Here is a 23,974-nt window from a genome sequence, read left to right on the forward strand (position 1 = left end):
AGACACAAAGAAAGCACCTAATCGAAAGGAAAGTTGTCGATTTTGTATGAAATTCGAATGTACATACAGTACGGATATGTATCAGACAAGGATGTGTTCCGTTGTTTTTTAATCGACCAGCCGAGGGCAGTAAAGCCTCCTAGAGTCCGAACTCCCGGAAATCGTATAAGAAGAAGAATAAACCAACATGGCGGCGCTGACATGAAAACATACCACCCTTGGCACATGAGTAAAGTCATGTTTTAAAGTTATCTCAATGTCACATAAACAGCATGTAAGGCATAAATAGGTTACATTTTCACTACAGTCATGGCGGAATTAATTTGACTACGACTCGTATTTAAATTGGCGTGTCATGGGCTGTGCATATTTTCGTAAGTTCAAAACAAACACAACTATCCAGTGGTTCCCTATTTCCACTGTACTAAATACGTTTTTTCCATTCCCCGAATGAGTGAAGCTGAAGGATTGATGGTCTTTGTAAATACCATTGGCCTAGCACTGTTCATGCTAATTGTCCTGTATCACTGGACAACGATTGCAAATCGAGGTGGTTTTTACACAGAAGAAAACATTTACGATGCAAGACCGAGGCGAAATTTCAACAACCAAGGCAGGAGGCACGTGTTCACAAGGACGTCTTGCTCAGAGTGAAGTCCAGATGTAACCCAACCAGGAGTCTGTTATGTTACTTAACATTTGGAGACCCAACACAATTATTTTCTGGCACACTCTTGGCTTTATCCGAAAACAATTGGCTTGAGTAAAGTGCTAGATCAATCTTCGAATACTGTGGATAATTTGGAGCAAACTACAGTTTACATACGTCCTTCCGTAAACCTAAGATTATCGATATAAAATGACCCTGGCGAAAGCTACAGTCAAGGTTGTCAACTTGGGCCGGATCTCCTACGGCCGTGCTTTACAGATCCAACAGCGATGTGTCAGGCAACGTTTGGATACTTCATCCGAGCTTGCGAATATCTTGCTGCTGTGCGAGCACGAGCCAGTCTACACCATTGGAATACGACAGAAGTTGTATTCTGCAGAGGAAGAACTCAGACTGAAGAACCTGGGGGCAGAATTCTTCCGTACTAATCGCGGAGGACTCATAACGTTCCATGGGCCTGGACAGTTGGTGTGTTATCCCATTCTAAATCTGGGCTGCTTTAAAAAGAGTGTCCGGTGGTACGTTTGTGAACTGGAAAGGACCGTCATCGGTTTGTGTCGTAAGTTTGGGATCAAAGCGTCCACATCCCCGGACACTGGAGTGTGGGTAGGAGAGAACAAGATTTGTGCTCTGGGTAAGCATAAACGGTTGAATGCAGTAGTAACAGAAACAGGTTATTGCTATTTGACCCTTTCGGTCAATACAAGTTTCCTATGTTTTTCTTTCAGGAATCAACTGCCGAATGTACATCACGTCTCACGGCTTGGCACTGAACTGCAACACAGATATGCGGTGGTTTGACAATATTGTGCCATGTGGGATTGTGGGCAAAGGAGTCACTTCCCTAAGCCAAGAACTCGGACGAGAAGTTACTGTTCCTGAAGCCATCCCACCTCTACTGGAAACGTTTGCTGAACAATTTAACTGCAGTTTGACATTTGAAGATGGAGACATTAACAATATCATTGTCAATGACAGCCCAGTTAGGCTATAGATACATAGCTACCAATCTAGCTACTTTGTAAATTGAAAATTTATTTATTTATTTTTATGCATTGTTATGAAAATACATTTTCAGTGCAAGAAGAGTGTGAATAGGAAACAGTGTAAAAAGAAAAGAAAATGCGAAACAATGTATAAACTGAATTATTCATTGTATCTCATTTTAATCAGATTCACATAATAGATTGATTTTGATCCATAAACTGATTTGTTCATTTCACTTTCTTGTTGTGTGCTGCCATCTAATGGCGGAAATCTCAGGACGTTTCTGGGTCAATTGCAGCCCAGACAACATAACTGCATGACAACTGGAACGGCAATTCCAAGCTGTGAAATATGGATTAACTTTGTAATGCAGTTCTGTGGTGCAAGTATCCTAAGCACGCTGCATTTGACCAACTGAGACCTATATTAGGTTATATTAGTTTCAATAATCAATTATTTATTTGTAATATATACGCTTGCCGAGCACTTCATTAGGAACATTTTTACTGTATTACACCTACTTATTCATGTGATTATATAATCAGCTAATTGTGTGGCAGCTGTGCAATGCATACAATCATGTAGATATGGGTCAGGAGCTTCAGTTAATGTTCACATCAGCCATCAGAATGGGGAAAAAATGTGATCCAAGTGACTTTGACCGTGGAATGATTGTTGGTGGCAGATAGGGTGGTCTGAGTATCTCAAACTGCTGATCTCCTGGGATTTTCGCGCACAGTAGTCTCTAGAGTCTCAAACAATGGTGCAAAAAAACAATATAAAATCCAGTGAGCAGCAGTTCTGCAGACAGAAATGCTTGTTAATGAGAGACGTCAGAGGCGAATGGCCAGACTGGTCAAAGCTGACAGGAAGGTGACAGTAACACAAATAACCACACATTATAACTGTGGTATGCAGAAGTGCATCTCTGAACACACAACACATAATTCTTAAGTGGATAGGCTACAGCAGGGAAGTCTAAAAAAAAGAAGTAAAATAAATACCTAATAAAGTGCTCAGTGTGTGTTGTGTGTGCATATATATATATTATTGCAATTATTGCAAAAAATAAATATTTTTGCTCTAGGTGGGATTGCCCCCCTGCTTAGTCTGTAATAAGGTTGGTTTTGCAGTTGATTAGACTATATTACAGTTGATTTTAAATATATATATATAATGATATATTAATCATAATTATATTTATCAAGCACAAGAATGTATTTCGTCATGAATAGCAAAATTGCACATTTCATACCCAGCTGTGAAAGGATTGGTGGGCGTGGTTGCATGTGCTCAGAATTGAAAACTACGTTTCCCAGAAGCCAGTTTACTGGCTGTCAAAGTACGCTGCAGCAGGCACTGCGCAAAGCGTCCAAGTGCGTGCCCAGTCGCTAAGCGAGGGTATCAAGCAGCAAGTATTGAATACCATTACAATGTTTTGATCCTAAAAGAGGGTGTGGATTACTTTTTGGAATTATCTGCGCATATAGCTCAGTTGACGTACACAGTTGAGTTTTTATGATCGCGCTTGCAACTAGCTCGCAAGCTAGAAAGTAACCTTACCTTCGATTAGACGAAACTACGTTGCATGCAAGACTGTCGGCTGTTCTGTAGTCATTTATATAGCTAACAGGCACCATTTGCGGTGTACTTTAAATTGGGTGTCATCGCATCCTGCTAGATATCACTGAAATAATTTAGGACAATAAAAATGGGCCACGTTTGGTTCAGTGACACAAATATTAAAGTTTAATTAGTTGATAGACTTTGTGGCCAGCTAGGTAGCTACCTGTACGCTCGTGCTTTGCGACTGAACACCAACTGCTGCGTGCTTTTGGAAAGCTGTTCGCTATGGGGGATCATGTGGGAGACCTCAACGCCAACCTGCCTTGTCATTCAACTGGAGATCCTCAGCTGGATAAAGCCATTTATCAATGGATAACATGGGACAAGGTTAGTTGTTGCCGTATGCATTCTTGGTGGTACAGTTGATTTAGTTTCAGTTTAAGAACAGTGGGCTGATTCAGTGTGTTTAGTGAATAAGGATGAGACACCAGTGAATTCACACATGCGCGAAGTCACAAAGTAATATCTAAACGTGGGTGAAATTACGTTGCTGAATACATAGAATAGCCTATGACATGCTATTCTATGTCCTGTCTCCATTTTATGAATACCCTTCTATTTGTATCATGTAATGATGCTAATAGGCTAATGATACTACTACTAATAATCATTATTGTACTATATATTATAATAATGTTAGTATGACAGGTACACAACAATGTCAGATATTGGGTAAAATTGTGATGATTATAGATGTGAATACAACCATGAGTGCTAGATCAACCTCCTGGCAGGTCACACCTGTTTGATTTTAGGAGGGCCAAAAAAAAAAAACTCCCCATAAGCTGATATTTTGTTTGTAGGGCATAGATGCTTCCTATAGCATACAATTTTGTCTATTTTGGTCTAATATTTTAGATTATATGTTTAGTTACATTATATGATGACCCATTCAGATTATTTTGACATCTGTAGCCTTGTTTTTGAGCAGTATGGTCTTCGGTATTCTACCAGGATTATTTGTACTTTTATTTTTTAATTTAAATTTTAATTTTTGACCAACCTTTATCTGTGCACCCACTGTTGAATGTATAAATCATACCTTACATAAACTGTGTTATACGCTGTGAAATGTAGTTTGTAGATTAATAACAAGACCAAAACTAGTCAATGCATTTGCTGCTCTTTTGCTGATGTTGCGATAATCTCTATGAAATACACCAAAGTTTTTATTGTATATGGTAAAATATTTTCAGTCTTCAAATATTCAGAGAGGAGTAATCATTCGCTGCATGGGGTTTCCTTAGAATTTAAGCTGTCATATGGGCCATGAGTATCCTTAATAGACTTCATTGTATGTTGTGTTTTTAGGAGGTCGAAGTTCACCACTTGTGTCCTGATGGCACTAATTGACCTATTTCACAGATGGAAAGCAGTTGAATAAAAGCAATTATTAAGGTCTTGACATGGCTCTTGCTGTGCAAGGTGCAGAAGATAAGTGGCTCACATTGTGAAATGAACACATGCTTTTAAATGTACAGTGCTTCAGCATGGCACTCTGCTTTTATCGGAACTGATGAAGTGTCTTGCCAACACTTTCCAAGTCTTATCACCCAGTGCATTTCCATTACTCAACAGGGGTAGGGCTTGGTCATCATTGGCTACTGTCTCAGGCCATGCTGCTTTCTAATGATAATCCCAGGTAACCGGATACTTTTCACTGTTATCGGCTTGCTTGAGAAGATGGCATAATGTTTTGCTAGCACAAATTGTATACCTACGAGAAATGGGGAGGATTTTATTTTGAAAATCCCAATCTACTGTAATTTATCAAGGCTGGTCACATCTGTTGGAAAGACAGTTTCATGTTGCGCATGCACGCACGCACACAAACACACACACACAGGCGCGCACACGCACACACGCACACATGCAGACACACCATTTCTACAGCATAGAAGCTTCTCTCCTTATCTCTCACAACCCCTATGCCGTGTTATGAATTGTTGTTGCTATCTGTTTCAGTTGATGTTGTTGCCACATGTCCACAGCAAGCTGGGAACAGTCACAAATATGTTTTTGGACAAGGATATCAAGGACTCTTAGACCTGAAGTGGATGTTCTTAATCTCACAGATTTGGGACTGCTGTTCTCGTTCTACGAGAGTCTGTACTTAAATGTTCTGAATTTAAGTTTGTTGCAGTTGGTCAATTCTGTGTCTGTCCCAGACAAATACCCAAATGTGAACCCTTTAATTTAACATCAGAAATATGTGAATGGAACCTTCTTACCTGAACATTTTAATGCTGCTGTAGCAACCACTACTTGTGAAATCAAATCCATGGATTTCTAGAACTGAAGAATACTTCTCAAAGGGTTAATGGGTGGCATTGCAAAATAGTGAACTCTGAAAACCACTGAAAAGGACTGTCTGAAAACCATCTATTTATGTGCTTTATCTCTTTGGGTGAACATAGCTCACACATACCTGAAATATCTTCAGGTCTCTATGCCAAATTCTGCAATATAGCCTACACCTTCCACAGCTTGAGGCATGGACTGCGTTTCTAGGCCTTGAATACAAAGTGTACAGCTGAGAATGAAGGAAATGTAATCTTAGAATTCCATAAATAACTGACTGTTTGTTCCTCCGATTGTCAATGGTCCTTGAACGTATTCTCAGGGGATCATATGTTATATTATGCCCTGTGAGGTTACATAATATACTAGCCACCATAAAATGTTTCTGGTCCATAAACACAAAATGTCTGATTTGATCTCATTGACGTCAGTGAGTATTTCAGACCTCCTGTGGCAATGAATAAATTACAGCCACGACAAGATGGTATCACTTGACAAGTATTTTAAGATACTGTTTTTTTAATGCCCTTTTTCAGTATTGATATGGATTTCGCCTCTTCTCTTACATCCAGTCTGTGTCTGATCCTCACTGTTAGAGCCAGGCTGGTTCTATGGCACTGTGGGCGTTTTGCAGGCATATATAGGCAGATGATCTGACTGACCTCCTCCCTTTAAATGTCAAAGGGCCTGAGATCCAGGGCATGACACTCCTCTTTGGCTGAGCCGAACACTTGACTTCTTAGAGGTACCATTGGTAAAACCAGCTTAACTCTTGATAAGAACATAATTGTTGATAACTCTTGAGCAATCAAATATTTAATCAAATGTCCCAAACGTTTTAATGAATGGATTTCCATAATTTGTACAATATCGTGTGTCATACCTCATGTGAGATTTGCTTTGTAATATGATCCAGACAAGCAGGCCCGAGTTTAGCAGGAGTTTTGATAATGATGTTTTTGGCTATGTTCCAGTGCTCCCTGTTTTAAATCCTCCATTTGCTGTAGGTATCTTTATTTAATTGCCTCAGTGTTAGTTGAGGTCATCCCTATGGCAGGGCTCTAGGTTAACATTTGTCTATGAGTTTTTAGGAGCACACAAAGGCATCCTATGGCCTAGTGGCTAAAGTGCTTGACTGGGATGTGGAAGGTTGGTGCTTCAAGCCCCACAATAGAAAGTAGAAAAGATCACTAGAGAAGATCAATGCAGCTGTTGGACCCTTGGGCAAGGCCCTTAACTTCATATTGCTCCTGGAGGGATTGCCCCCTGCTTAGTCTAATCAACTGTGAGTTGCTTTGGATAAAAGTGCAATATAATGTAATGCTCCTACATCAATGAGCGAGTTTTGTGTCACTACTGATTGGGGGAAAAGAAAATGTCAATCAACTTGTTGATAATGTCATAAATTGGGTGTTCAATGATCAATATTAAATCATTCAGTAATTTACTTTCAGTTCATGTTAGAATAGCAAGTGTATGTATTATCTTTATACATTATATACAATATAATTTTTAAAATATGACAATAATATCAATTGCATGGGGTGTTTAAGGAATATGCAATGAATATGCAATACCTTTCGAATGAGGGAGAATTGAAGTTGTGTTCTGTGATATTTCTCAACAGCGGTACCAGATTATGAAGTATATGTATACCAATAAAGTATTAGGTGTCAGATAATTAAATACTATATACCCATCAGTGGAAAGTCCAGGGGTCAGAAAGTCCTGCCATGTGTTTCTTCCACCTATGATCTCAGCCAGCTGATTTTACTAATTAGTTGAACCTCCTGGTTGAAGAATTGTGCTAATTAGCAAATCCTGGTGACTGGAGGAAAATACTGGGGAGGAATTTTCTTTTACAAAGCTAAATTTTCCACCTCTGTTTATACCAGTATAGAATTTGAAGCAGATGAGGATGAAGGAAGCAACTGACTATTTATCCCTTTGATTGTCAGTGGTTCTTGAAAGTGTTCTTCTGAGGGTTTCATATTTCACATTGTATCCTGAGAGTCTACATAATGTAACAACCATGACATTAAATTAGATTAGATTAAAGCAGCGGACATCAGTAGTCTAGAGCATGGGAACACACAGTAATGACGCCATGTTGGTTGTCCATGATCAGAGAAAACGACATGATTTTTTGTTTCCCTCCAATCAACTGCCGATTTAGGGGTTTGGACTGAGGTGTGTGGACTATTCGGTGTGGACACCACTGACTCATTCTCATTATTGGGGCAGGGACAGCCTGTAGCCTAATGGGACTTGGAAAGTTGGTGGTTCGATCCCTGGTGTAGCCACGATAAGATCTGCACAGCTGCTCGGCCCTTGAGCAAGGCCCTTAACCCCGCACTGCTCCGGGGGGGGATTGTCCCCTGCTTAGTCTAATCAACTGTAAGTCACTTTGGATAAAAGCTTCAGCTAAGTAACAATGATATAATGTAATGTATTAATTACTGTAGACCAGCAGGCGGTGTGGCCCTCTGGGCCTGCAGTCAGACTCCCCCGGTCTGAGCGGTCCGTATTGACGTGCTGTCCCGCCCATGCGTCTCACCCAGAACCCCAGGACAAGGGCCCAGGTGGAGGTCCTGCTGCAGGAGGGCCGTCTGGAGGAGCTGCGCCGCAGGCTGTGCTCCAGGATGAGCTTCGGGACGGCAGGCCTCCGGGCGGCCATGGGAGCCGGCTTCAGCCTCATCAACGACCTTACCGTCATTCAGTCCACACAGGTCTGCGGCCTTCTCGCCCGATTCTCGCCCGATTCTCGCCCGATTCTCACCTGATTCTCGCCCGATTCTCGCCTATTCTCACCCGATTCTCACCCGATTCTCAGCTTTCTCAAAATGGCTGAACACTGAAAGGAGTGTTGTGGTGGAATGTCCCTCAGTCTGCCACTGAGTTAGTGAAGTTTCAAACATCTGTTACTTTTGTCTGTTCGAGTAGTTTTTGTTTTGGTTTGGGACGGGGATTATGAAATGGATGCCAGATGGACTATTCCAGATTCCTGACTACTGAATGCTGCCAGTGAAGCAGTGAAATGAAGCGGATTACGAAAATCCATTAAACGAGCCAAACGCCTGCTGCACCGCTTAAATGTAGGAACTGTTGATGGAATTGCTGGCAATGATCCATTGCATTTTAAACACGCTCAATGTTCTTGTTCTTTCGGCGATTGTGTTGCAGAATTTGTCATTGGAATTTATGTGCATCCATAGTCTTCTTTAAATAATGGTTGTCTTTAACCAACAAATTCATTTTTATCAGCCAAACAAACAGCAGCCTGTGAGGTTGACGGGATCATACCCGCAGGTCAGTCAGTTGAGTTCATGTGTACAATGACAACCTGACATAAAATGGGCTAAAGTGCAGGAGATAACATAAGGTGAAAACACTCCGGAAACCTAAACACACAGTTTGCCGCAACACAGAATTGAACATTAAATGGCACTAACCGAATGTATAATTCAATGTGCTGTATAATCTCAGCCTTTTGCAATGGGAAATGCTGTGAACCTGTGCTTTGGACTTTCGTCTTTGCACTTGTAAGTCGCTTTGGATTAAAAGCGTCTGCCAAATGACTAAAATGTAAATGTAAGATGTCTTTAGGGTCCTGGTGCCACTTCTTCTTCTCCCACAGGGCTTGTATAAGTATCTGGCAACGTGCTTCCCTGACTTGGAAAGCAGAGGCCTCGTGGTTGGCTATGACACTCGTGGACAGGAAGCCAGCAGCTGCAACAGTGAACGGTACTGCCCCCCCCTTCTACACACCCCCCCACCCCCACCTGCGCAGGCTTGGCCTAGTGACTCCTGGGTGAAGCTGCCACTTGATTTAGCAGCTGTACTGCCCCCAAATAGGCCGTGGGAGCGTGGCCAAAAATACCAGCCCAGAGTTCTGCATGCATTCTTATCTGTGTGTGTGCATGTGTGCATGCGTGTACGTGTGCTTATGCGTTGATGGGTGTGCATTTCAATATGTATTTCAACTGGGACTGGGATGTTTGTTAAGAAAGCTTGAGGCTAAGGAACACAGGCCCTGTCATGCCCTTCTTAATTTCTGCTTTGCCATGTATTCTACTATTGCATTTACAGCAATGCTGTGCTGCTCTGTTTGGGCATATTCTTTATAGGTTCTCTGCATGCTCAATAGGTTACCAGGGGCCAATGTTTGGGTTCTGTGGAAGCACTGATTGCTCTTTTATTGTACTGTGCTTTCCGTAAACATTGGGGACAGGAAAAGCAATTAGTGGAACGGGGGTGATATTATTTTCTTGTGATTGTAAATGCATAATAATTCTGCTTCATACACAAACAGGGTACAGAAGATGTTTCAATTATATGTGAACGTATTATGTAATATGCATATCTAATTTGTGGAAATGTTTAATGGAAATAATAGGCATTAGAAAAAGGACACCAGGGGAAAGTGGTTTGGTTTGGTTCAGTCACAACAAGTGAGATGTCGCACCACCGGTTCATTGAAATGTTATGATTTGCATTCACACAAATGATTCAGGACAAACCCTGTTTCCCCCCCTCCAGGCTTGGCATGTTGACTGCTGCAGCTATGCTTTGTAAAGACGTCCCGGTCTATCTCTTCTCTTCATATGTTCCCACCCCCTTCGTGGTAAGTCTGTCACTGCATGCGTTCCTATGGAGGTCTGTAATTGTGACGGCATTGTTTTTAATAGCAGCTGTTGTACTGGGTCATATTGGAAAGTATTGTTTACGTAAGTCTGCAGCTGGAAGGTTATCCAGAGGCTGCGTCATGTGACTCCTTCCATGACTCATTCGCCCGCTCTTGTGCGTCTTCCCCTCTAGCCATACGCGGTGAAAAAGCTGGGTGCAGCTGCAGGTGTGATGATCACAGCCTCTCACAACCCGAAAGAGGACAACGGCTACAAGGTGTGCTCCAGCCACGTGTGTCGCACTGCGGTTTAACCTTCTACTCCGTACGCTGCTTACATCATTATGTCCTTGACGTTGCCATTGATAAACACGCTAGTGCCATTTACTGTGCAGTGAAAAACTATTCCTGATTTCCTCTATTGTTGCATGTTTGTCACACTGAATGGCTTCAGAACAAATGTAATTTTAGATAAAGGAAACCAGAGTAAACACAAAACACATTTTAAAATGGCTGTTTAATTTCCTTAATGAAAAAAGCTATCAAACACTCAAATCACCCCCTTGAAAAACTAAGTGCACCACCTGTAGCAACAATAATTGCAACCAAACAATTTCATATCAGTCTTTCACATCGCTGTGGCCCATTCTTCTTTGCAGATAATTCATACAGATTGGTTGGGTTTACATTTTTTCCATCTAAAGATCGGAAACCATTCAGTGTGACCAATATACAATAATGCAGAAATCAGGAATGGGGCAAATACTATTTCATGGCACTGTACATGTGTGTTGGCAGCCTGCACTTATAATCTCATCAGACCTGAGGTAGTTACATTACATATTCTTAATATGTTTAACTCTTTTAGAAGCCAGGAAAAATAAAAAAGTTGAACAAATTAAACTGTTATGAACAAAAGCATAGAATAATATGAAGGTAGAATTACCTGACCCTGATCTCATGCCTGTGAATAATAAGTCAAGTCAGCTGTCAGTATTACATTGGATATTACAATTAAGCTTAGTCCATAGACTAAATTAAATTTTTCATGGAGATTCCCCATACAAAACTCTATGTAGTCCATGTCTGTGAAACTGGCCCATGAGCTTTTAATGAATTCTGACTATTTTAATGTCTTGACCACATTTCTCCAGGTCTACTGGGAGAATGGAGCCCAGATCTCTTCGCCCCACGATAAGGAGATTCTCCGGTGCATTGAGGAGAGCACGGAGCCCTGGACTGAGTCCTGGAATGTGAATCAGCTGGACAGCAGCCCACTGAGGAGGGATCCCTTAAAGGAGATCTGCAGGTGTTACATGGAGGAGCTGAAATCAGTCTGTTTTCACAGGTACTGGAACCCCTTCAATAGTAAAACGGCAACAAAAGCTGTATATATAGCTTTACACATTAGACCTGGGCCAAATACCTTTCTACGCCCGTTTGATCTTGCCTGGTGCAATTGAGCCAATGCGTCAGCCAAGCTCAATAAAGCGTGGAAAAGTATTTTAATCCAAAATGGTTACGGATTCGATCCAGGTCTGTCTAACATTAGAACATGACTAATCCTCCTACTGAAAACAATTATATCAGTGTATTGCTGCTAAATGGGGTTCTACAAGTTACAGAATCATGGGTTTTTACATGGGATTCTGTCTGCTGTCTTATTTTGGTTAAAGACAGCCTACAGCCCTAAGGCTAAGGTGAGGGACTGGGACCCAGAAGGCTGGTGGTTCAAGCCCCACTGTAGCCACGATTCAACCTACACAGCTGTTCAGCCCTTGAGCAAAGCCCTGAACCCTACATTGTTCTAGGGATAATTGTCCCCTGCTTAGTCTAATCAAGTCACTTTGGATAAAAGTCTCAGTGAAATAATACATTATTATTATTTTTGCTTGTGTAGAGAGCTGAACACAAACTCGCCCTTGAAGTTTGTCCACTCTGCTTTCCATGGCGTTGGGCACAAGTACGTCCAGCTGGCCTTCCGAGCGTTCGGCTTTCCCCCTCCCATTCCCGTGCCGGAGCAGAAGGATCCCGACCCAGAATTTTCCACTGTCAGCTGCCCGAATCCTGAGGAAGGAGAGTCCGTTTTGGTGAGAAAATGCAGTTACTTCTCAATCTCTGATTGACACCAATGACAGAATTCCAGCTTTTGTAGTTCGTATTTGAGCAGTTCAATTTTGAATGAAATATTTTTAAACTTTGTCATTTGCATTGAAAATGAAATGGAAATGCTTATTAATTTAAACCAGGGGTCAGCAACCCTGATCCTGGAGAGCCACGGGGTGTGCTAGCTTTTGTTGTTACTCAGCACTTAATTGATCAATTAAAGCAGTTGATTACTCAGTTAATTGCCCTCTCCTGGTTTCTTGGGTATGAATCAGTTGCTGGTATTAAGGCGAAAACAAAAACCAGCACACCCTGCGGCTCTCCAGGACCATGGTTGCCGACCCCTGATTTAAACGCATATTAGCTAACTCTGGTGCATTTACATTGATGTGGAAACTGAAAATGTTGATTAATGTACACTGTCCCTGATAAATAAAATAAATGAGAAAATAAATAACATATAGACATACAGTCAGGTCCATAAATATTGAGACGTCGACACAATTCTCCTCTTTTTGGCTCTATACACCACCACAATGGATTTGAAATGAAACGAACAAGACATCCTTTATCTGCAGACTTTCAGCTTTAATTTGAGGGTATTTACATCCAAATCAGGTGAACAGTGTAGGAATTACAACAGTTTCGATATGTGCCTCCCACTTTTTAAGGGACCAAAAGTAATGGGACAATTGGCTGCTCAGCTGTTCCATGGCCAGGTGTGTGTTATTCCCTCATTATCTCATTTACAAGGAGCAGATAAAAGGTCTAGAGTTCATTTCAAGTGTGCTATTTGCATTTGGAATCTGTTGCTGTCAACTCTCAATATGAGATCCAAAGAGCTGTCACTATCAGTGGAGCAAGCCATCATTAGGCTGAAAAATCAAAACAAACCCATCAGAGAGATAGCAAAAACATTAGGTGTGGCCAAATCAACTGTTTGGAACATTCTTAAAAAGAAAGAATGCACTCAGCAACACCAAAAGACCCGGAAGACCACGGAAAACAATTGTGGTGGATGACAGAAGAATTCTTTCCCTGGTGAAGAAAAACCCCTTCACAACAGTTGGCCAGATCAAGAACACTCTCCAGGAGGTAGGTGTATGTGTGTCGAAGTCAACAATCAAGAGAATACTTCACCAGAGTGAATACAGAGGGTTCACCACAAGATGTAAATCATTGGTGAGCCTCAAAAACAGTTCTGGAACAGATGAGACAAAGATCAACTCGTACCAGAATGGGAAGAGAAGAGTGTGGAGAAGGAAAGGAACTGCTCATGATCCAAAACATACCACCTCATCAGTGAAGCATGGTGGTGGTAGTGTCATGGCGTGGGCATGTATGGCTGCCAATGGAACTGGTTCCCTTGTATTTATTGATGATGTGGCTGATGACAAAAGCAGCAGGATGAAGTGTTTCGGGCAATATTATCAGCTCATATTCAGCCAAATGCTTCAGAACTCATTGGACGGCACTTCACAGTGCAGATGGACAATGACCCGAAGCATACTGCGAAAGCAACCAAAGAGTTTTTTAAGGCAAAGAAGTGGAATGTTATGCAATGGCCAAGTCAATCACCTGACCTGAATCCGATTGAACATGCATTTCACTTGCTGAAGACAAAACTGAAGGGAAAATGCCCCAAGAACAAGCAGGAACTGAAGACAGTTGCAGTAGAGGCCCGGCAGAGCATCACCAGGGATGAAACCCAGCGTCTGGTGATGTCTATGTGTTCCAGACTTCAGGCTGTAATTGACTGCAAAGGATTTGCAACCAAGTATTAAAAAGTGAAAGTTTGATTTATGATTGTTAGTTTGTCCCATTACTTTTGGTCCCTTAAAAAGTGGGAGGCACATATACAAACTGTTGTAATTCCTACACCGTTCACCTGATTTGGATGTAAACCACCCTCAAATTAAAGCTGAAATTCTGCAGTTAAAGCACATCTTGTTCGTTTCATTTCAAATCCATTGTGGTGGTGTAGAGCCAAAATGATGAGAATTGTGTTGATGTCCCAATATTTATGGACCTGACTGTATGTCTATATGTTATTTATTTTCTCATTTATTTTATTTATCAGGGACAGTGTACATTAATCAACATTTTCATGTAAATGCACCAGAGTTAGCTGTTAGATTTAAATTGTTATTTGGAACTGAATAAGAGATTTAAGAAAAATTCTGCCTGTCAACAAACATTCCTTTAGTTCCTGTATAGGGAACAACCATTTTACCCTAAGCTAGTTGCTTTATTTTTCTTTAGAATGTATAACAAATGAGCTATGGAAGTGTTAGATGAAGGCATTTTGTTAACAAATAAATAATATAATGTACTGGGTGTGCCTAGATTAATTTGCTAAATGGCTAATTTACTGTAGGATGCTTTTAGCAGGTAGTCCGATCCACAGAGGCTTGCACAGATGACAATTTACACACAGCTCATTAATCCAGCTGGATATTTCTGCTGAAGCAATTCGCGTTAAGCACCCTGCTTAAGGTTACACAACATTTGAGATTCAAGTGCAGGCCCCAAACAGTTATGCTACTGTACACTGCCACCACACGCATTATCTGAATGTTTGTCGTTTAGTCTCTTGTGTTTGGTTTGCTTGTAGGAGCTCTCTCTTCGCCTGGCTGAGAAAGAAGGTGCCGGAATAGTTCTGGCAACTGATCCTGACGCTGATCGTTTGGCTGTTGCCGAGCAATATGACAAGTATGTTAGCATAGCATATCAATCAGACCCATTAGTAAAATGGGTTATATGAAATACTTTCGCCCTTTAGCAAAATACCTGCAACAACTTTTAACAATTTTAAAACACTTCTGTAACCACTATTCAGATAAAAGTAATTTCATGACTGTACCTTTTTTGGGGGAAAATGTTTTGTTGAGAATTTCTTTGGAAAAACAATTGTTCACCATGAAAGTAAAATGTGTGTTTAGGCCAGGTCTGAAAAGAGTACATCTCCAAATTGAATTATGTGTGTATACAGTTATAGAACTGTATGAACTACAATGAAGACAGTAATCAGTAACATTGACACTGAACAGTTCAAATTGTGTGCATGTTACTATTTCTTAGCCTCCAGGATATAGCATATGGGTGATTGCCATTGATTTCATTTGTACCAGCAGAACCACCAGCATTGATTTCTGTTGTGGCCTCATGGTTCATATAGCACATTTTCCAGGATTGACTTTCACCGATATGCCATTCAAAAGCCAAACAGCATGTCTGACTCAAGTCATTGACTCATGCTTTATTCGTGATAATGACAGTGATAGTCATACAGATTTTAAGGGCATGGTTTTCTTTTCCTTGGTTTGGATTTGGCCATTTTAATGAACTGTTTCTGACCCTCTCTGCCCATTGTCTTTTTCCTCATGTTTGCCGTGAAGTTGTAAGTGGAGGGTATTTACTGGAAATGAGCTGGCCGCTCTGTTGGGCTGGTGGATGCTCTTTAACTGGAGGGAGACGCACCCGGACCCAGACGACACTCAGAGGGTCTGCATGATGGCCACAACGGTCTCCTCCAAAATCCTCCAGGCCTTCGCACAAATGGAGGGGTTCCAGTATGAGGTACACTTCTCAAATTGAAGAAGCCATTCGAACTATTGAATGCAACGGAAGAAAATGCAAAGGTGTTTGCAAGAGTGCCTTATTTTCAGTGGGCTTTCTTAGCTAGCATCACTGTTGTTTTCTGTTGCATTCATCAGTACACAATATCTGTTAGCATTTGACGATTTTTCTACAGTCCATGAAAATGTATCAGGGAGGATGTTAACTAGCTTCTATCAAGGCTTTATACTGTATATGTTTTCAGGCTAGAGTATGAACATTAATCTGTTGTTTTGTGTTGGTTCCATTTAACATGACGGATATTTTATTTTAGGAAACATTACCAGGCTTCAAGTGGACTGGAAATAAAATCTATGAGCTGGAGAAGAAAGGCAAGGTGGTGCTGTTTGCGTTTGAGGAGTCTATAGGTACGTGTGAATGTAATGCTGAGGTGATCTAGCACTTGTCTTCAGTCATCCTTTTGTTCTGTTCTTATAACTGCACTGTATTCACTGTGTCATGGCTCACGTGAACACACACACACACACCACACCACACACACACACACACACACACACACACACACACACACACACACCACACACACACACACACACACACACACACACACACACACACACACACACACACACACACACACACTGGGTTTCAGGGTTCATGTGTGGCAGCATGGTCCGTGATAAAGACGGAGTGAGCGCAGCAGTCGTGGTGGCAGAAATGGCGGCCTACCTCCATTCCAAAAACCTCACCCTGAGGCAGCAGCTCGCAAACATTTTTGAAATGTGAGTTTCAGATTTTTTTTTTTTTTTTTTTAGTAAAAAAAATTGCTGTAGCTTAGAATGTCAAAGAAATTGACAAGGACAGATTTCAAATAAATTAACCTTGCATTGGTCTTTTTTTTTTTTTTTACCTGATTGCAACCCCCAAAGGAGCATCGAAGGACTGTTTCTTTCCTAAATATTGAACCGCCATGTTGAATATATCGAATGAGGTTACTGTAAAAGTAAAAAAGAGGATTACATAACTACATGCAGCTAGCACATGAGTTATGCCGAGCTTTGAAAGCTTTGTTATCGGTTTCAATTAAAGTGAGTGTCATGTGCTTGAAGGCAACTATACCTCACCTTAGGGTTGGTGTGTCATTCCCTTAAAGCACTTTGTAGCATGGCATCATAATGAATCTTAAATGTAGGCCTGTGATTTCTGTAACTTATCATGCACCCAAGAAGAAGTGAGTCTTTTCTGTGACACATCTTGTATCCCTGCTTCGTTTCTTTTTACGGCTGCTGTGCTTGTCTTTCAGTTATGGTACACACATCTCGAAAACGTCCTACGTCATCTGTCGTGACCCTCCAACTATCAAAAGAATATTCACTCGTCTCCGTAATTGGGAGGGTGAGGCAGGGTACCCAAAGTCCTGCAGAGGGTACAGCATTTCGCACATCAGGGACGTGACCACAGGATATGACAGCAGCCGACCCAACCAGAAAAGTGTGAGTCAAGCGTAGGGAACACCAACAAAGGGGGGATTCTGGGAAATGTAGTATTTATTCTCTTGACTGGTATTCTTGCATGCTGTAGATTGTGCTTTTATTATTACATTGTGTGAGTAATGCAGCGGTAGGAGATTCATTACTAATAAGACCCATGCTCGTCTGTCTGTACATTCTAAGCAGGAAGTGACATGTTTTCGCTTCTGTAGGTGCTTCCTGTGACAAAAAACAGCCAGATGGTGACCTTCACATTCAAGAACGGGATAGTGGCCACATTGAGGACGAGTGGCACCGAGCCCAAGATCAAATTCTACACTGAGTTCTGCGCACCCCCTGGGAAGAGGTAATACTACTACTTCTATTATTACTACTGCTACTACTACTACTACTACTACTACTTCTATTGCAACTACTACTACAATTACAACTGCTACTACTACTATTGCAACTACTACAACTATTACTACTACAACATATTACTGATGCTAATAATAATAATTTGCACTTATCTGATGCCTCTCGTATCATGATTTCAAAGCCCTTTACATTGCAATGGAAACTAGCTTTAACAACTACTTATGTGTAGTATACTGTAGATTTAGTCTTTTTTTCCAAGTTCAGCTGCTTTTATGATCAGTTCTTCTTCTGGAAACCCAACAATGAGAATAAGGTAATGGATGAGCATTAACAAGACAAGGAGGAGGGTGAATGTTTAAGAAGCTGTATAAACATTTTTCTAATTGGGGCCAGACCTGGGTCAAATACGTAATTGTTCTGGATTCAAATACTTCTCTGCACTTGATTGATCTTGCCTGGTGCATTTGCCAGAGTATTTAATAGGTTGCAAAACACCAGACAAGCTCAGCATTTGAATCCAAAACAAAAGATATTTGACCCAGGTCTGAGGGGCTCAGTGATGAAGATAAGATGAGTTGAATATGACAAGATTAACAAGATTTACAGTTTATTTATGTTTAACCTTTTATAATGAACTTTCTGTGGTATTCTCAGGGACATCTCCAGCATGGAGGAGGAGCTAAATAAGGTTACAGATGCACTGGTCGAAGAGTTCCTCGAACCGGACAAGAACAACCTAATTCGAAGATCTCTGTGAGGAGAGACTTCTCGTGCATTATTTAGTTTAACGGCCGAGTTCCCTGTCGCTAGCATTTAAATGAGACGCCCACTGCTTTTTCACTTACTGTGAGTACAGTACAGAGTGTGTCATTCTGATTTCTCGTGTCGCAGTAATTGTCAAACAGGCACATTTGCTGAAAGTGTATGCTAGCTTCTGTGTTTAGGGATGATTTAGTTTTTTAGCGTACCTCACTGGATCTAGTTTTATTTATCAGACTGGGGATGCCAGTATTTGATGGAGAGTGCATTTCTTAAAATACAAAAATAGAAAGTATTATTTCAGGAAAAAATGTGCTTTGTTTTAATGAGAGTGTGGCATATCCATACAGGGTGAACCTCTTCTGTATTTGTCTTATTGCAACCACGTACATGTACTGTACCAGCATGGTCACTTGTGGTAAAAAATAGTGTCATGGCTCTATCTGTCCAAATCGTGTGGAAATGTGCTTTACACTGTGTAGCCAGAACTGTTTGTTTTCATCTATCTCAGGGTGTGTCTTTATATAGCAGTTATACACTTACTTGGCACTTTATTAGGTATTTATTAGATTTATTTTTTTGACTTATTGGTCTTCTTCTGATCTATTTAGAGGTTTGACGTATTGTGTGGACAGAGATACCACTGCATACCACTATTATAATAATTTGCGTTACTGTCACCTTCCTGTCAGCTTTGACCAGTCTGGCTCTTCTCCTCTGACCTCTCATTAACAACGTGTTTTGGGTGTCTCGGTGGCGCAGCCTGTAGAGCACTAACCCCATGCTCATTGCGAGCCGCGACGTTGGCGGTTCGAATCCGACCGTCTGACATTTGTCGCATGTCTTTCCCTCTCTCTCGCTCCCATTCTTCCTGTCTCTCTATACTATACTGTCCAATAAAGCTGAAAAAAAATATCTAAAAAATAAAAATAAAAAAAACTGCAGAATTTTTTTGCCTGCAGAATTGCTGCTCACTGAATGTTTTTTGCTTTAGCACCATTCCCTGCAAACTCTATTGACTGTTGTGCATGAAAATCCCAGGAGATCAGCAGTTTCTGAGATGCTCAAACTACCCTGTCTGGCACCGACAATCATTCCATGGTCAAAGTCACTTAAATCACATTTCTGACATTTGGTCTGAAAAACAGCTGAACATCTTGAACATGTCTTTTATGTATTTAGTTGCTGCCACATGATTGGCTGATTAAATATTTGCATTAACCAGCTGGTGTACAGGTCTACCTAATAAAGTGCTCACTGAGTGTATATGATAGTTATAATGTTAGAATTATATATCACTCTCTTATTATTACAGATTAGTTAATGTCAGATCTATGGCAGGTTGGCATCAATCTCTGAGAAAAGATAAACTCACTGACAATGAAAAGCTATTGCTTGGACTACATAAGAATGCAATTTGAAGCATGCTGTACTCCGTTTTCACATGTACATCTAATGCATGAACATGCAAGCAACCAAAGAGATTAAGTCAACTAAGTCAGCTGTGTTGTGAAGGGAAGCCCACAGTGTATAGTAACAGACCACCGTGTACAAACCACTGAGATCAGGAATGTGAGCTACTGTTTCGTTAATGCTTGTAGTCTATGGAGTGGCATTCATTGCAAGTGTTACAAAATGCATTTTTTGTCAGCTGAAACCAAAAACCATTTGAATTCCTTTCTTGTTTAAACAGCAAACCGTGATTTCATTCTACAATCCTTATATATATATTTTTTGTGTGATACATTACTACATTTTCTGCCCAAAAGCACTTTGTGGACAAAATTATTGTCAAAGATTAGGTGGATAAAACAGGCAAGGGGACACAACTTGAGTTTCCTTTTGCCAAATAGCTTTTGTGCTAATAATTATTCTGTACATAAAACACAAGTTGAATTGTCGTTCACAGAACCTGCAGATGAAGTGCCACTTTATGGAGTGAAGTTAAATTTATGATTAGGAAATGTTGCTGTCGTCTGTAGACTGAAGACTGATTGGTCCAGAGATCGCTGATTGTGATTGTAATGAACTTTTCCAGATTTCACAAGTAAGAGATTACTTCAGAATATTGTATCTATTTTCGCTCTTTGTTCACTTTGTTTAGCTGTTCTTAGTTTATTTATTCTTTCAGAGTTGTCTTAATTTTTGTGTTGATGAATTTATTATAGTTATTGCTTTAATGCTTCTGTAACGTGGCATTGTTTTATTGTGTTGCTGTTTCATAGTACAGTAAATAAAATGTCTATTTATTTTGTGTCTTTTTTGGCACGACTGATTTTTTCCAGAAATAACTCACCATACATTAAGAATGAGTCAACATCACCATGTTATATTTCAGAACAAAACAGTTTCAGTTTAAAAAAAGAAAATATTTGACCAGGAAATAATAAGAGGAATAAATGCATGTTTTAGTCATAAATAATATGATGTTTGGAGTAACTCAGCTAGCAACTATTACTTTACTGGCATTCAGACTAAGAACCACTTTGCCCTACAAAGAACCTGTGAACTAGGTGGGGTTCATCCATCAGAATCACGGATGAATCAAGGTTTCAAATTATCATTGCTGTGAGGAAGGCTGCCAAATAACTGGATGGTAAGAATATAAAAAAAATTATAATGGAAGGAAGCACTAATCACATTCAGGAACCACCGAGGTGGCAGAATTAAAATGCTTGAAAAGGGACCTGGATGCCATGCCATATGATTCTAGGAAATATTCAGTCCACTAAGAATATGACTAAAGAGTACAGAAGTGTGTATTTAAAGACTTTTACCAAGCCATGTCTAAATAAGACTCGATGCTGACACAGTTTAATCCTACAGTAAATTTGAAGAATTGAGCTCCCTGCTGTATGTATCTGCGTATTCCATTAATCTTTGGAATAAGATTTGGAACAACCTTTTACTGTGACATCTGATGAATTCACTCAAAAAACTACCATGAAAATTGATAATAAAAAGACCACATTTTATTTATAAAGCGCTTTTCCCATGTACAAAGCCCTGTACAGCACTGCAATTACAGTAAAATAACCAAATATGAACTTACATGGAACAAGAAGAAATAGCCAGAAGTTGAGTGACAATGAAAAGGAATACACGGAAAGACTAGATAAAGCAAGACAGGAAGGTGACAGTAACGCAAATAACCACATATTACAACAGTGGTATGCAGAAGAGGATCTCTGAATGCATCATAACTCTTAGTGGATAGGCTACAGCAGTAGAAGTCTAAAAAATAAGTCTAATAAATACCTAATAAAGTGCTCACTGGGTGTATGAAAATTATTCCAGCTGTGTGTGCTACAGTGGATAGGAGTCACTGGTAAATTCCTGAATGTAAATGTAAATTTTAATATTGTTTGTGGGATCTTTTTGGTAGTTTTGTAGAAACAGAATGCTTCAGTTTACAATATATAATTTTAGGGTGGCGTGCTGGTGGTGATAGCGATTTTATGGCTGTTTGGCGCCACCTCCTGGACAGAAGGTGCTTGATGTCGCCTATGCCAACAACCAGCCCTGACTATTGTGGCTGTATACAGCATGTTAATACTGTGTTCAAAATATATTTAAAGAGATGAGACTGGCACTGATGATGTGTTCTCAAATGGGTGAAAATGAAAAATGTATTTCAGTTAAGTACCTTGTCATCAAATAAACCATCATAATCAAAATATTAATTGTTTTTATTGAGTTGAATGGGGTCATGTGACCAACATTATTGTACTGATATGAAATATGTTTAAGCTTAAAAGAGACACTACAACACTACAGACCCCACAATATGTATATGTTTGCTATACAGCCACATCTCTTAGTTGTAAGCAGTTAGCTGGCTTCATCTTATTCAGCCTATTTGATATGTTTCTGTGGTATTGAGAAAACTCCCTCAAATTCTTTAATTCATGCTTTCTGTCCCTTCGTTTTGGAACTGTAGTGCCGTGTAGTAGTGTGTCAAAGCTAACAGTGATAACTGATCTCATGCCAAAATGGTGTTTAGACTCTTCTTCATCCATTCACATGATTAACATTATGCATTCTATACACATTCCTCAATTATGTTCTGCATGTTGCCTTTAATAAATTATGGATTCAACTAAATATCCTCATTATTTGCTATTTAATTGTGAAATTACAAAGGGCGCTCCAAATATGTCCTTATCCTGCTGAATATATCCAATCACCGGTCATGTGTCCTTCTGACACGTGTGTATGCAAATTTACTGAATGTGGGTTATTTTTTTGACCACGGCAGATCATAACAAATTGTCCATTAGCGCATGCATGAGGCAACCTTTTCTGTTACCTTATGCGATTAAAATGGCAAGCCTACCTTAACATTATACATTTTCAGAATGAATGCAGTCAGTTAATGAACACAGTACAATATATATAATTCAGTGTTAGTTTATATAAATAAAATAATTGATTTAACACTGTGCTTTAACACTAAACATCTGGGTGGCTGTTTCTGTCACACAGATTTGCAGACCACATTAAATGTGGACATGAATCCATGTCTGACAGATTCACTTTTTGGCCCATTGTGACTTACCTCCAAATCTGTGTGACACTGTGGTGTTACTAAATAGTTTGATGACTCTGGTCCGTATCTTCTTCATTTTGAGTCCGTACACAATGGGGTTGAGCAGCGGGGGAATCACAAGGAACTCTACGGTCATGAAGTTGCGCAAGCCCAGCGGAAGGACTTTCTTGTGAAACTTTCATTTTCTAAACTAAATGCTTTAGTTTTGAATATTGGTGGAAATAAATGTTTCTTTGAAAAAATATGAATGAAGAGTTTGACTGTTGACTAAAGTATTAACCGCATTAATAACCCCAGCATTTAACATCGTTTTTTAACCATTTATTTGGCATTTTGATTTCATGATAGAAATGACACAGTTACACTGTTCCGCTCACATCTTGTGAGTGACACATTTACTTCTTTGGCCAATGTCTCTTACCTCCAAATCTGTGTGACACTGTGGTGTTACGAAATAGTTTATTGACTCTGGTCCGTATCTTCTTCATTTTGAGTCCGTACACAATGGGGTTGAACAGCGGGGGAATCACGAGGAACTCTACGGCCATGAAGTTGCGCAAGCTCAGCGGAAGGACTTTAGAGTTGTGCCTGCTGTAAAAGTAGTCAAACATCGTCGCAACCATAAAACTGACAATGGATGCTAGGTGTGGCACGCAGGTCTCCATGAACTTTGACCTCCCCTCGCTAGATCGCAGACAAACGTTTACTATCTGCCCGTAAGTATACAAGACGAGAAATACATTTAAGAAGTGTATTGTCACAATGAATATCCCCCACATACTATTGCTGGTGGCGGGGACGCAAGACAGTTTCATTATGAACCCGTTGTCACAGAACAGTTTGTCGATGTGAGTCCCACATATAGGGAGCCTGAGTGTCAAAATAAGAGCGACCACCACCTCAGAGATTGGAATAAGCCAAGC

General features: G+C 40.3%; 2 protein-coding genes across 5 annotated transcripts; both read left to right on the forward strand.

Moving 5' to 3' along the window:
- Positions 1-182: 182 nt before the first annotated feature.
- Positions 183-1,729, forward strand: lipt2 (lipoyl(octanoyl) transferase 2). Its single transcript, XM_061250177.1, has 2 exons — positions 183-1,304; positions 1,399-1,729. The coding sequence occupies exons 1-2, from the start codon at positions 860-862 to the stop codon at positions 1,662-1,664; spliced, it is 711 nt and encodes a 236-aa protein (XP_061106161.1). The 5' UTR covers positions 183-859; the 3' UTR covers positions 1,665-1,729.
- A 1,299-nt stretch (positions 1,730-3,028) lies between these two features.
- On the forward strand, positions 3,029-20,758 carry LOC133133781 (glucose 1,6-bisphosphate synthase-like). Of its 4 annotated transcripts, none has more exons than XM_061249984.1 (14): positions 3,029-3,610; positions 8,146-8,313; positions 9,222-9,328; positions 10,124-10,208; positions 10,403-10,486; positions 11,363-11,556; positions 12,109-12,298; positions 14,929-15,026; positions 15,713-15,893; positions 16,207-16,300; positions 16,546-16,675; positions 17,197-17,386; positions 17,596-17,729; positions 18,398-20,758. In XM_061249984.1, the coding sequence occupies exons 1-14, from the start codon at positions 3,509-3,511 to the stop codon at positions 18,498-18,500; spliced, it is 1,860 nt and encodes a 619-aa protein (XP_061105968.1). In that variant the 5' UTR covers positions 3,029-3,508; the 3' UTR covers positions 18,501-20,758. The 4 variants fall into 4 exon arrangements, with proteins under 4 accessions (XP_061105968.1, XP_061105969.1, XP_061105970.1 ...); XM_061249985.1 differs by lacking the exon at positions 3,029-3,610 and adding an exon at positions 6,043-6,329; XM_061249986.1 differs by lacking the exon at positions 3,029-3,610 and adding an exon at positions 6,420-6,869.
- Positions 20,759-23,974: the final 3,216 nt, after the last annotated feature.

Source organism: Conger conger, chromosome 7 (assembly GCF_963514075.1).
Source record: "Conger conger chromosome 7, fConCon1.1, whole genome shotgun sequence".
Lineage (NCBI taxonomy): Eukaryota > Metazoa > Chordata > Actinopteri > Anguilliformes > Congridae > Conger > Conger conger.